Source organism: Lissotriton helveticus, chromosome 10, assembly GCF_964261635.1.
Source record: "Lissotriton helveticus chromosome 10, aLisHel1.1, whole genome shotgun sequence".
NCBI lineage: Eukaryota > Metazoa > Chordata > Amphibia > Caudata > Salamandridae > Lissotriton > Lissotriton helveticus.
The window spans coordinates 352,114,289-352,126,832 of NC_136071.1; the positions used below are offsets into that span (position 1 = coordinate 352,114,289).

The window sequence follows — 12,544 nt, forward strand, 5'->3', positions numbered from 1 at the left end:
CGAAGCCTGTTTGAGAGGTGTGACAGGCAGACAGGCAGCCGAAGACTTCTTCAGGCCAGAATCTTTGGGTTTAATGGCTGTCTTTTCGGCAGAAGAGGGTTTTTCTACCATTGATTTCTTAAAATCAGCCTTTAATGAGGTAGAGCCCTTATTTTTCTCTCAAGAGAGGATGGCCCAGGGCTTTCTTCGACATCAGATCCCGATTCTGATTTAGATTTCTTCTTCTGGAGCCATAATAATAATCTGGCCTCTCTATCCTTTAGTGTCTTCGCAGAGAGGGTTCTACAATATTTACAGTCTTTGGCTGTATGTTTAGGATAGAGACAATAAAGGCAGTCCTTATGTGGATCTTCTGAAAAAAGTCTTGCCTTTCCACGGGATCAATAGGGCCTGAAAAGCCTCTTCTTAGAACCTTCAGACATCCTTAGTGAAAGAAAGTAGAATACAATAACTTGAGGTGAATTCAAGCGGGGTCAAAAGTTCACTCAATGACAAACTGAGCAGAGCTCAGGGAGACTCCCTTACACACGACGTGCGGTTAGAAATCTGAGGTCTGATGGCTCTGACTGGCGAGATGAGGTCTAAGGCTGGTCTCTGATTGCTTGGAGTTTGGACCTACATAATGATGAGGATGAATGTAGAAGCTTTTCTTTCCCTTTTGGGAATCGCTATGTACTTCTATGGTACTTATTTTCTAATTACCGTGAGACTCCCACCATGACGACGGGGAAGATACAAGCATGTGAATCTATGAAAGATTCAATACTAGAGAAAGTGAGCTTTAAAGGTGAAGCCACCTTTGGTGGGAAAATGGCCATCACACTCTTGAAGGGCTGCCCGTCTGTACAGTGCCCAAACTGGATTTGCAGTGGGCATGTAGCCAACAGGTAGCCACACCTATAGGATGGGCTACCAAACTCCTAACATCCACAGAACGGGTTAGACATCTTCAGAGTGGGCAGAATAGTGCACTCTGGTATTGTTAAATGTCACACATAGCCAGAAGTCGTCACAGGGTGGGATAGAACCTAGTACCCCATAGGCTAGTGACCGTATCATCCCCCAGGACTCTTTCTGAGCACAAACATGGCACCCCTGACACCCTGAACCTCAGATCATGACGGAACTGGACAAAGGACTGAAGAAGGGCTGACCTGCTGAACCCCGGACTTGATGAGACCGCACTGACTGCTGGACTGCACCAGCTGCACTTTGGGCTTGCAAAGAGAGGACTGTGCCTGTGGCTCTTGGAAAAGTTGCTCCTGAGCCACAGACTCCAAGGATCATTCAGGTGACCCCCTGGAACCAGCACTAGGGCCATCAAAGCTGAAGAAGCCCATTCTGGCAAGTCAGTAACCACTTTCTTTGAATCGCCGCTGACCGCCGCTGGGCAACCCAAGAGACTGCTCCTCGATGGCCAAAAGTTGCACCAGAGCCGGCTTATACTGGGAGTGTCATCTGAGTCAGACTGGTTGCCAAAAAGAGACACCTACCTTCACCAAAGGATACTGCCGGACTAGCTGTGTATGCAGACCGGAAGCTCAGCAACAGTGGCCTTCTACTGGCTCAAAGATGACTTTGAGGGAGAACGACGCCTGTGGCCAAAGTTGCCCCACCTTAGCTGTGAACAGAAGAATGAGTGATAGAGCACTCCTGTTGACAGCACCTAGAGCATCTTTTAGCATCCTCAGCATCATGCATCCCCAGCATCAGGACCAATCTATTGACGTCTAAGCCAGTTTTGATGTAAATTGTGGAACTGGACTTGAGACTGCTTTGATGATCCAGTAACTATCCAACAACCCCTTACTGGCCCTCCTAACCTTCTCCCTGCCAGATCTGGTTGCCCCCACTCAGGCCAGAGTAGCTGAACACACCTTTTAAAACTGTGTAAACATTGCAGTTACCAATGCGTGTGTACGCTTTGGACAAAGAACTGATATTTACGTTTTACGTAAAAATCTATACTCCGGAACCCTTCAGAGGATTTTGCTCATCTTGGTGCTTAAAGGTAAATAAAATATAATGTATTTTAGAAAATGGTGTCTGATTTTTTTCGTGTTGGGTGACTTTCTCATTTCGGTGTTAGGTGCTTCTAAAAGCTTTACACTAGCTCCTTTGTTTAAGCCTTGCTGCTTGAAGCCACAACTAGCGAGGGTTGAGCTTGGTTTTTACAAATGAGCCTGACTGGACCCAAGACAGTTTTGTGAGTGTATTACATGATAAGGTTGTATAACCATACTATAAAATCACCACAATGCTCACACTGTCCACTTCCCATTGCAAACCAAGATCACATCAGTGTTCCTTTGGACGTCTTGCCAGACTACCCGGGGGAAAAGTATGGTCTTGTTCTTACTGACTTTCAGTCCCACCACCACCCCAAACTCACCCAAATTTCACAATAATTCAAGTATGGCCTCCCTCGGATGCTTTAGATTAAAAAAGCGTCATCTGCATAAAGGGAGCTTGCGTGGGTGATGTCCCTCAGTTGTATCATGACCCGAAAGTACCCCTTGGAGTTTCAATGCCAGCTGTTGTAGGGCAATGTCGAGCAACAGTTGGGAGAGTGGGCAGCCTTTTCTAGTGCCCCTTCCCACACTCCAATTCTCAGATCAGTTCTCCACTCCTGGCCTATTCCCATAACAGTGAGTGCAACAAGAGGTAAAGTGTTGAATATAGGAGGGGTAAACATTACTATTCCCACTCCAGTTAGTGCAATAGTAGGGAAAGTGTTGGATAGCGGAAGAATAAAAATGACTATTCCCACTCCAGTTAGTGCAACACTAGGGAAATTGTTGGATAGCGGAGGGGTAAAAAATACTATTCCCACTCCAGTTAGTGCAACAATAGGTAAAGTGTTGGATAGCGGAGGGGTGAAAATTAATATTCCCACTCCGGTCTGTTCAAAATTTAAAACAAACAAAATATCACCAACAAAAAATATTAAAATGAAAATACATTGAAAAAATATTTTTAAAATCTAAAATATAGAAACATATTATGTTAAATAGATATTAGAAATACCTAGAAATATTATATTAAATACATTTAAAAATAATTTTCAATTGAATAACTATTTTTAATTAGAAAATATTTATAAACAAAAACATTAAGTGGAGAGGTGTGGAGCAGCGGCTAGGGCAGCTGACTTCGAAGCACAGGGTTCACGGTTTGATCCCCGGCTCCGGCGGCAGCTCAGCTCAGCTCAGCACCCTGTGACTCTGGGCAATAGCTCACTTAATTTCCACAACGGCCCCCAGCGCCTTGAGACCCGTATGGGGGAGTAGTTCGCGCTTTACAAATATGGATTTACATTTACATAAATTAATCTTTTTTATTTCCTACCCTTTAACACCACACAATACACAACACACATCTAAATTACAACAAAATGTACCTGCATGAGTAACATAATTAAGTATCAATTAAAGAAATATTATTCATTAAAAAAACAAATTAAAACAAATAAAAAATGAATTTACTCTCCAAGCTTTACCCCTATAAGACCAAAACTCAAACACAATCCCAAATAAACAATTATTCACATTATCAATTGATGAATTAGTATTAATGATCAACTAATTATTAACTTATTAAACATAAATTTCTTTCCATTCTCTACCCTTATAAACCCCACAACCCACACCTAAAAATTATTACACAATTTCTATAAGTAATTTTAATATAATAAATTAATATCAATTAACAACTACTTAATAATGAATTAAAAATAAATTACTTCCCACCTTTACCACTATAAACCCCACAACTAACATCTAAAATTAATCACACAATTGCCATATTTAAAATGTAATTAACTAATTAGCATTAATTACCAAATAATTACTAATTAATTAAAAAGAAATTACTTCCCACCCTTTACCCCTATAAACCACACAACCTGCTCCTAAACAAATGACACAATTAACATAATTAATTACCAATTATTTAATTAATAATAATTAACCAATTAATACGTACTTATTAATAAATTACGTCCTACACTTAACACTATAAAATCTAGATTACATAAATATTAATACATCATTTTTTTTTACAATTTATGATAATTAAATTACTTCCCACCCTTTACCCCTATAAATCCCACAACCCGCTCCTAAAAGAATTACAAAATCACTATAATTAATTACCAATTAATTAATATGAATTCACAACCAATTAATAATTAATTGATAATAAATTACTTCCCACAATTAACACTATAAAATCTAAACAAAATAAATATTACTAAATACAAAATAATCATTAATTTATCATTAAATTACTTCCCACCCTATTCCCCTATAAACCCAAAACTCTCTACGAACTAAAAAACGCAAAATGTAATTAAAATAAAATTGATAACTATTGAAAATGTAACATATATTAAAAAACAAAAACAATACTATACAAAAAAAATCACATACATTTAAAATACATACTCAAATACATAACACTAATTGAAAAATTGATATTTTAAACAGCTATGTTTTTGCAAACGATATAAATAACTTCAAAATTTTTAAAAACAATATTTCTTACCTTATCGTAGATATTCTTGACCACGATATTCTTGCTTTCAATATTTTTGTATCACAATATTTCCAACTCTATATTTGTGTAAGCAGACATTTCCAACTCGATATTCTGTCTGCATACTGCCAGGCGGTTCATATATAACAGCTGCACCCAGGAACAAAAGACTGGTCCAAAGCCCATATGCCAAAGAACTTCAGTAGGTAGGATAAATCTAAGGGATCAAAGGCCTTGGCAATATCAACGGCCATTAGGGACAGCTGCACATCCCACCCATGCACAGACTGTGGCACGTGTTAGTCGCTATAATTTCATGGCCTTACTCAAGCAAAGTATAAAGCCACACTGGTCCGTATGTAGCAACTGAATCACCACCGATCTCAAGTGTGATGCCAGGAGTTTGCACAGGACTTTGGTATCTGCATTAATTCAAGTCAGAGGCCCACAGGAGGACTTGCCCTCACCATTGAACCTTACCTGGCCGGATGACTCATCCCAGGATCAGAAAGGACATGCAACTGGGAGTGGTGCTGCATGGTGCCCAGGATATGCTGCTCCATGGGGCTGGGTCTGCAGCATGCTCTGTGTCTGACACTGAGCTGTCACTGGTATCCTGACCTATTTACACTTCATATGCCCCTTCTCCCTTTTTTCTTTATCTCCCCCAGTTTCCTCTCTCCGTTGCATTCGCCCGGTCAATGACTTTCCCCCACATGGCTTTTTCTGCTCCACTGAGGATGTGCAGAGGCAGATCAAGGAGCGTCCCATAGTGGTCCACCACAAAGTTTACCGCAATGACTGCCAGCTCTGCTGTAAATACCCTCTTGAATGGTATGGACTACATATTAACAGTCTGGCTCCGTACTAATGTGAGGCACAAGGAAAAGAGGGAATGGGCTTTGGAAGTTGAACCTACTTAAGTATTTTAGATTGGCACCGCTTCTTGGTGTGTTTGAGTGTGCTCGTGCGTGCACACTTACCTATATCCCCTATTTGGAATGCTGCAATATTATGTCTACATATACATGGAACGCTATGCACCCTAGCTAGATTTCCCCTTGCAAATTTAGCAATCAGATTTTTCCATTCGCGCAATGTACACCAATAAATCTCGGATTTGCATTTGCAAATCGGAGTGGGTTGACATGCATCTTCATGTACGGAACACTCAAATTAATTTATTTGCTGACAGAAATTATTTGTAATTTTAAGTAGAGCTGTAGGTGTATGTCTATGCATGCATACAATTTAATTCATGTTCTTTTTTGTGTGAACTGAGCCCTTTTCTTATTAAACCAACCTTTAGGTTTCACTGTACATATGTTTCGCTGCCAATATGGAGGTGTTTACTTGTTTCATTCCCAGTGATCATCACTATATTTATAGAATTTCCTGTTCAATAAATTATATGGAGAGAGAGGAGAGATGGCTCTGGGCACATGATCTATTATTAAAGAGGCGCCGCCAAGTGTTAATTTGTACCTATGCTTGAGTCCACTACCTCGATGTGCTCCTTGCTGCTTCTTCCTACTCCTTCGATCTCAATTCCAGTTGACCTGTCAGAGCACTCCTGCAAAGATATATCTTCATGGCCTCAGAGTGGCGTGGCTTTGCTCAATCAACCCCCCTAGAGATTCTTGCACAAACCCCTCCATAGTTTTACCTCAGGGGAGGCACCATGTACTGATGAATCCGAAAATACAGGCCTACCTTACCCCCAAATAAATTGTGGTAGTTTCATGAAAAGCAGTAGGAGTGGACATTTTGACCAGTTGGGTTTGCACACAGATAGATCCAGCAGTTGTGCTATCCTCCCAGTTTTTGCACCACCAGCTTAGATTGTAATATGCTTTTCAATGCCATGAGCCCATCCTTGTTTAGAGTACAGGTTTGCAGATTGTGTTACCTGGGGTAGGGTTTGATTTCCTTCCTCAGTTTTTTGAAGGTGGACAGATCTGCCAGCTCGCAGAATATATCCAGTTTGATACGGATGACCTCTGACCCTTGACTGATGATAACCATGGCCCTGGGATCCCTGTGTTTCGGCAAAGTCATACAGTTGAGGATCTACGGAGAAGAAAAATTATTTATGTTAGCGCCTGCTTACCTGAAACGCACACCTACCTTGCCTTTGCCTTATCTTGAAAATACAGCAGGAATCGGCTGTTGCAAAATATGAAACAGTCCCTCTTGCAAAACTTTAATGGGACTTTTGGTCATAAAAGAACCTAAAATCCGACATTAACATTTCCTTTTGCAAACCTTCTTGTCCATTCTATAAGTTCAACCATACACTGATCACCAACAGAAGATTACCCGCCCCTCGCGTGCTTCCACTAATCGCCTGCACGTTATGTTCCTGTGCTTGCGCCTTTTCACCTTCATGTGTGATGATCAACTCTGCCTAGGTAAATTATGGGTCCCCTAGAAAGTATTCTACAATGTATCAAGGGTCAGAATCCTCCAAAGTCGAGCTGTAGCCAATAAAAAATAGGTAGGAGCTAAAAATCAGAAGTGGGGGAACTAGCCAAGTTAAGCAGTATGCAAGTAATATCACAACGTCTTACATCACAGTGCGTGACATCACAAGCCCGTGCCTCTCAAGAAGTGCCATCAGATCTTAATACCTCAAACATATGTTTAGCAGGTCTATCATGAGTACATTTGGGCACATTACAATAATTAACAAATGAGATTTTGCCTCTGTGTTGCGCCAAAAAGTGACGCGAAATCTGGCCCTCAACTTATACAGGATACAGTTTAAATCCCTGCCACAAGGAAATTAGAAACAAGGAGAAAAGTGGCAGTAAATCATTTCTGCTTTATTGGTTGCCAAGTTTGCATTTTAAAATAACTTATGGGGTTAAGGCAGCTGCTGTAGAGATCTTTGTGTCCCCTTTAAATCTCGGGGAATAATAATAATGGTAAAATAACTATTTGCTGGAGAGGTCTGTGTTTTGTCTAGTCCCAGATTTGAATCAAAGTAGCGTAGAGGGTTCATTTCTCCTGTGAAGCACATCATGTAAAACGCAGATGACAGATTTTTATTTTATGTAATTGGTATGTGGGTTACTGCTTTCAACACATCCTTTTGTTACTTCCAGTTCATAACTTGTAATCCTTCTAAAATAGCACAGTAAACTATGAAGGTCATGTGGCTCCTACACCTTGTAACACTCACTGTCCTAGGTAACACATCCTGTACACTGATTTACAGATACATGATTTATTGTCAATGCATAATGTGTACATGCGATGTAAAGATCTCTGACAATCTGCAATGAGATGAGTAGAAGAAAACAAGTTACTTACCTGTAACTTTGGTTCCCCAGTATTGGTAACTTTCATAGATTCCCATGCTTTTGTATCATTCCCCGTCGTCGGAATGGGAGTCTCGGTAACAATAATACCATAGCAGTAGGTACAAAAGAGAGAGAAAAAGGCCTAGGCCTCATTCCCTTTTGTAGCATATCACCCTCTTTTTGTAAAAGAGACCAAACTCAGGCATCAGCCAATCAGAAGTGCCTCACCCCTTAGAACCCTCCTGAAGGAACCTCAGAGCCTCAGATTTTCTACCGCACGTTGTGCTTAGGAAGTCTTCTTTGAGCTCTGCTCAACTTCTACTCTTCAAGGAGTTTCTTCAGGATTTTCTGGAATGAGGCCTAGGACTACTGCTATGGTATTTTTGTTACCGAGACTCCCATTCCAACGACGGGGAATGATACAAAAGCATGGGAATCTATGAAAGTTCCAATACTGGGGCAACTATAGTGCTATAAAAGAAATAAAACAAAATAGTGGTATTTAAATTGTTATTTGTGTAAATACTGGGACAGACCAACACTGTCATTATTTCATTGCATGCATTTCTCTTATATACAGGGACTGAACAAAGTCAAAAGTATGCCTCTCTTGAGTACCTGCGAAGTGATAAGCGGTGCGCCTTAGTTCCCCCTCCAATGCATTTATGAGTGATGCTCCCCACAGCTCTCAGCCAGGATACTACAACAAAATAAGGCCTGAGGCAGATGACTTGTGAGATAAGCAGATGGAAGGTTTCGGATAGATGTGGGCAAAAAAAGGATGTAAAGGGTCAATAGCGAGGGACTGCAAAGGGACATGTTGTGAAGGGGAGAACGGAAGTAATTGCAGCGGTGGTTCTCAATTCTTACCAATAGTTGGGTGGGAAGAGGCGGGAACACGCGCCCCTACCCCCCACTTCCAACTATCCATTCACATGCGAACATACTGACTCCCAACCATCCACAAGAACACTTACTTACTCCTATCCATTCATTTTTTTAAACTATTTTTTATTATGTATTTGAATTATGACAGAAAATACAACATACAACTGCCCATTACTGGTAAAATATTAGTGATACCGCCAACAAAACAGTAACTCTCCCACGATGAGTCTGCTTTCAGCCCACCTATGCGCAGTTATCATCAAGTTCTCGGGCCTGATCGGGTCCACATCCTCTGGATCTACCTGGGGAGTCTGCTCCTGCGTTCCCCTCCTCCGCATCTGCTGCTCCCATGTGTGTGTTGATGTTTAGCAGGGGAGGGCTCCACAGGCACCCGTCCTCGCCATCAGTCAATAGTGTAGCAACCAGTCCCCCCACACTTACTGACATTTCCAGGGCAATCCTCTGGCTCCATTTACTGCTTCTTCTCCCACGCACGCAGTGTGTCATGTCCATCATCCACATTTGCTTCGTGGGCACCCGAGAGGTTCCCCACCTTCTTGCTATATCTCTCTTCACCAGCGCGAACCCAAATGTAAACAAAGGAATTGCTTACGTGGCAGATCAACATCACCCGGATCCCCAGGAGAAAAAATTGTGGATTGAATGGGACGGACGCCTCTATGAGCGATGTGAGTTACCCTGTGATCTCTCACCAGTAGCCCTTTATGAGAGGACCTCTCCAGAGTATATGAAAACAGGTGCCATTAAAATCATTGCATCTCAAGCAATTGGAGGAAGTTGCCCACCCCCAATTTGAACAAGGGGATGTGATCGTAGTGTTCCTTATGTAAAACTTTCAGTTGAACGAGCCTAAAGCTCTCTTTGATCGCTATATCCCAGGTGTGCATCAATGCACTCTCGCAGTCCACGTCTTCCAGCAGGTCCACCTTTAGCTCCCACTAGGGCGTCAGTCCTGAAAGGTTATCTGGTCTATTATTAATAAGCGTCCAGTAAGTGAGGTAGCCACCTTTGCAGATATCCCTTCAGTTAGTATCCTGTTCTCGATAGGGTTACACCCCTCGAATGCCTACTAATCAATAGGTTCCAACACCTAGAGGACGTGTCGTAGTTGGTGGTAGGGAAACTCCTGTAAACTGGTAGTCTGCCTTTAATTTCAGAAAACTATTTCATCTTCCCTGCACCAGCGAGGGTCTCCCAATGTAAAAATACCAATAACAACCCATTTGATGTACCCTGCCAATTTAGAAACTTTCCTGAGTTTGTCGCCTTTCCAGAGGAGAGTCATCCCATTACATGTCCAATGCCCTACATAGGGCACAGTCTTGTCCCATGCCTCAATCGTTGTCTGGGACTATCCCAGGAGCTCTGACCTATATGTTTTACCTTATAAATAATGTATATAAGAGAGTGATTTTATCAAGGATCTCTCTAGTTATGTTGCCAGGTCTTCTGTAGGGACAAATCCCCACTTGTTAATCGCCTGCAGATGGGCCGCCCAATAATATGTCCTGAGGTCTGGGGGGGAAATATCCCCATTGTAGACATTTCTTTGCAAGATGTGCAGGGCTATTTGGTGGGGAACCCCCATTCCAGAGTAGTGTGCAATATTGAGGGGGGCATGATACGAGATGCCCCTCTGTAGGTATTTGGTGGAAAATGGCCCTTCTCCATAGGGTCACCCACAAATCTTTTGCCTTCCTACTCCAATTCTTTGGATCTCGTTTTTGTTGGCCATAGAACTCTGAGCACTTCACCACTGCTAACCAGTGCTAAAGTGCATGTGTTCTCTTCTCGAAGCATGGAAATATTGTCTCCTTACCAATTGGCATATTTAATTTACTTGTAAGTCCCTAGAAAAAGTGCACTACATGTGCCCAGGGCTGTAAATTAAATGCTACTAGGGGGCCTGCAGCACTGATTGTGCAGCCCACTTAAGTAGCACTCTAACCATGTTTCAGGCCTGCCATTGCATAACCTGTTTGTGCAGTTTACCCTGCCATGTCGACCTGGAAAAATAAAACTTTTGCCAGCCTAAACCTTCCCATTGTATACATATAAGTCACCTCTAATGTAGGCCCTGAACAACCCAGAGGACTGGGTGCAATATATTTAAAAGACTTTTACTTTTTACATGTCCTAGTCGTGAAGTTGTTTTTCACTCCAGCAAGGCCAAATAAATGCATCCTTGGCTTGGTCGTTGGGTCTGGGACACGAGTCGGGTCTAACCTGTGTCAGTTTTTCTTTTCATCCTGACTGTGTTCAGTTTAATTTTTTGGATCAGGAAATTAAAAATATATAGCGACTGGTTTACCAAAAATGTGGCAAATCTGCATCCATAGAATTACTCCTAGAACGTGTGCAAATTCCCTACTTTCTGAATTCATAAATATTGGCTTGCTGGCCTCGAGAAATCTACTCGGCCTCTCGCTATGGCGAGTCTGATTTTATCAAGATGAGCTATTTTAAGGGACTACATGCCCGGTCTTGCGAGAGAGCGGAGCTGCCAAAAAGGTGTTCTGTTCATTCAAAAAGTGAATGAGCAATAAAGATGCCTTTAAATCTTGTTTTTATATTGTGACATTTGCAGTGCATTTAAAAACAGCGGTCCAATGTCAGCTTATATCTTCTTGCAAGTTGCTGCTTATTTTATCTTGGAGACTGGTGTTTCGTTTTTTTCTTTCTCTGACTGGATAGAGGATTTTGTCATGTGAAATTTCCGACAATCATGCAGGGCACACCACAATTAAATAATTTGTAATTGGACTGTACAAATATTTCAAAATATATTTAGTTAGCACTTTTTTGTAATTCTAAAGTGAGATTAAAACATAGATTTTAATAGGATCAAAACAAATCAGAATACAACATATGCTAAAACCAGATTAACACACAATATTGTTTGTATGCTATATAGGGTTATCAGTAAAACAGCATGTCAGTTGGAACATTTGTGGGCATTTCAATGGAAAACGTCTGCCTGTAAATGACGGTGCACTGCCACATAATGCTTTAGTAAATATTTATTAAAAATGAGAGTTTGTAAATATGAACAGAGAAACATGCCTGCCCTCGGCCTGATGACAATGCTATTAGTGAACTAAAAGGCAAGTCACGGGTAATGTAGATTTTTATTATACATGGAGCAAAAGTTTAGACTATTAAATCAAACGTGTTTTTTTAGAGGAGACATGCTAAACTCATATTTGAAGGTGCTCTTGTATATGATAATAAAGAAAAAGGTACATTCTTGAAATAAAATATTTGCCAAGGATCACACAATTTGAGACACGTTTATGGGTCAAGCACATTACAGTTAGGTTAAGTAGATTATTGTAGTCACTAGACCTCCCGGTCTGTTAACCCCTTCGGGGCTGATGACGAGCTGGGCTCGTCATGGCGTAGCCTCCTCGCACGCTCATGACGAGCCCAGCTCGTCATGAGCCCCACCCTCGGGGGAAGCGCCAGCGCTCCCCCGAGTCTGCCCGATTGTTTTCGTTTCTGCGGGGATGGCAGGGGAAGACCTTCCCCTGCCTCCCCCCGCCCGCGTCATCAATGACGTCAGCGCGCGAGGCGCGCTGACGTCACCGGAGGCTCCTTTTGTTTACCGACGCGCAGGGAAGCCATTTGCTTCCTGCGCGTCGGATTGGAAAGAGGTTTGTTTTGCGGCTGGGGCGGGGGAGATTGCATTTTAACTTCTAACGAGGGAAAGGAAAGGCTTTTCCTTTCCCTCGATGGCACTTTAGAGGTTTCCTGCGATCGTGCAGCAGGAATGTTAGGGATTTTTTTTTTTTTGT

The 12,544-nt window shown here is 41.8% G+C and overlaps 1 protein-coding gene across 3 annotated transcripts in view; it reads right to left on the reverse strand.

The window, feature by feature from the left end:
* Nucleotides 1–12,544, reverse strand: part of LOC144783812 (cyclic nucleotide-binding domain-containing protein 2-like) — an 832,431-nt gene that overhangs the window by 267,690 nt on the left and 552,197 nt on the right. For all 3 annotated transcript variants that reach the window (XM_078662559.1, XM_078662558.1, XM_078662557.1), the window contains exon 12: nt 6,446–6,606. In XM_078662559.1, coding sequence (XP_078518685.1) covers nt 6,446–6,606 — 161 coding nt within the window. The remainder of the gene's footprint in view (nt 1–6,445; nt 6,607–12,544) is intronic.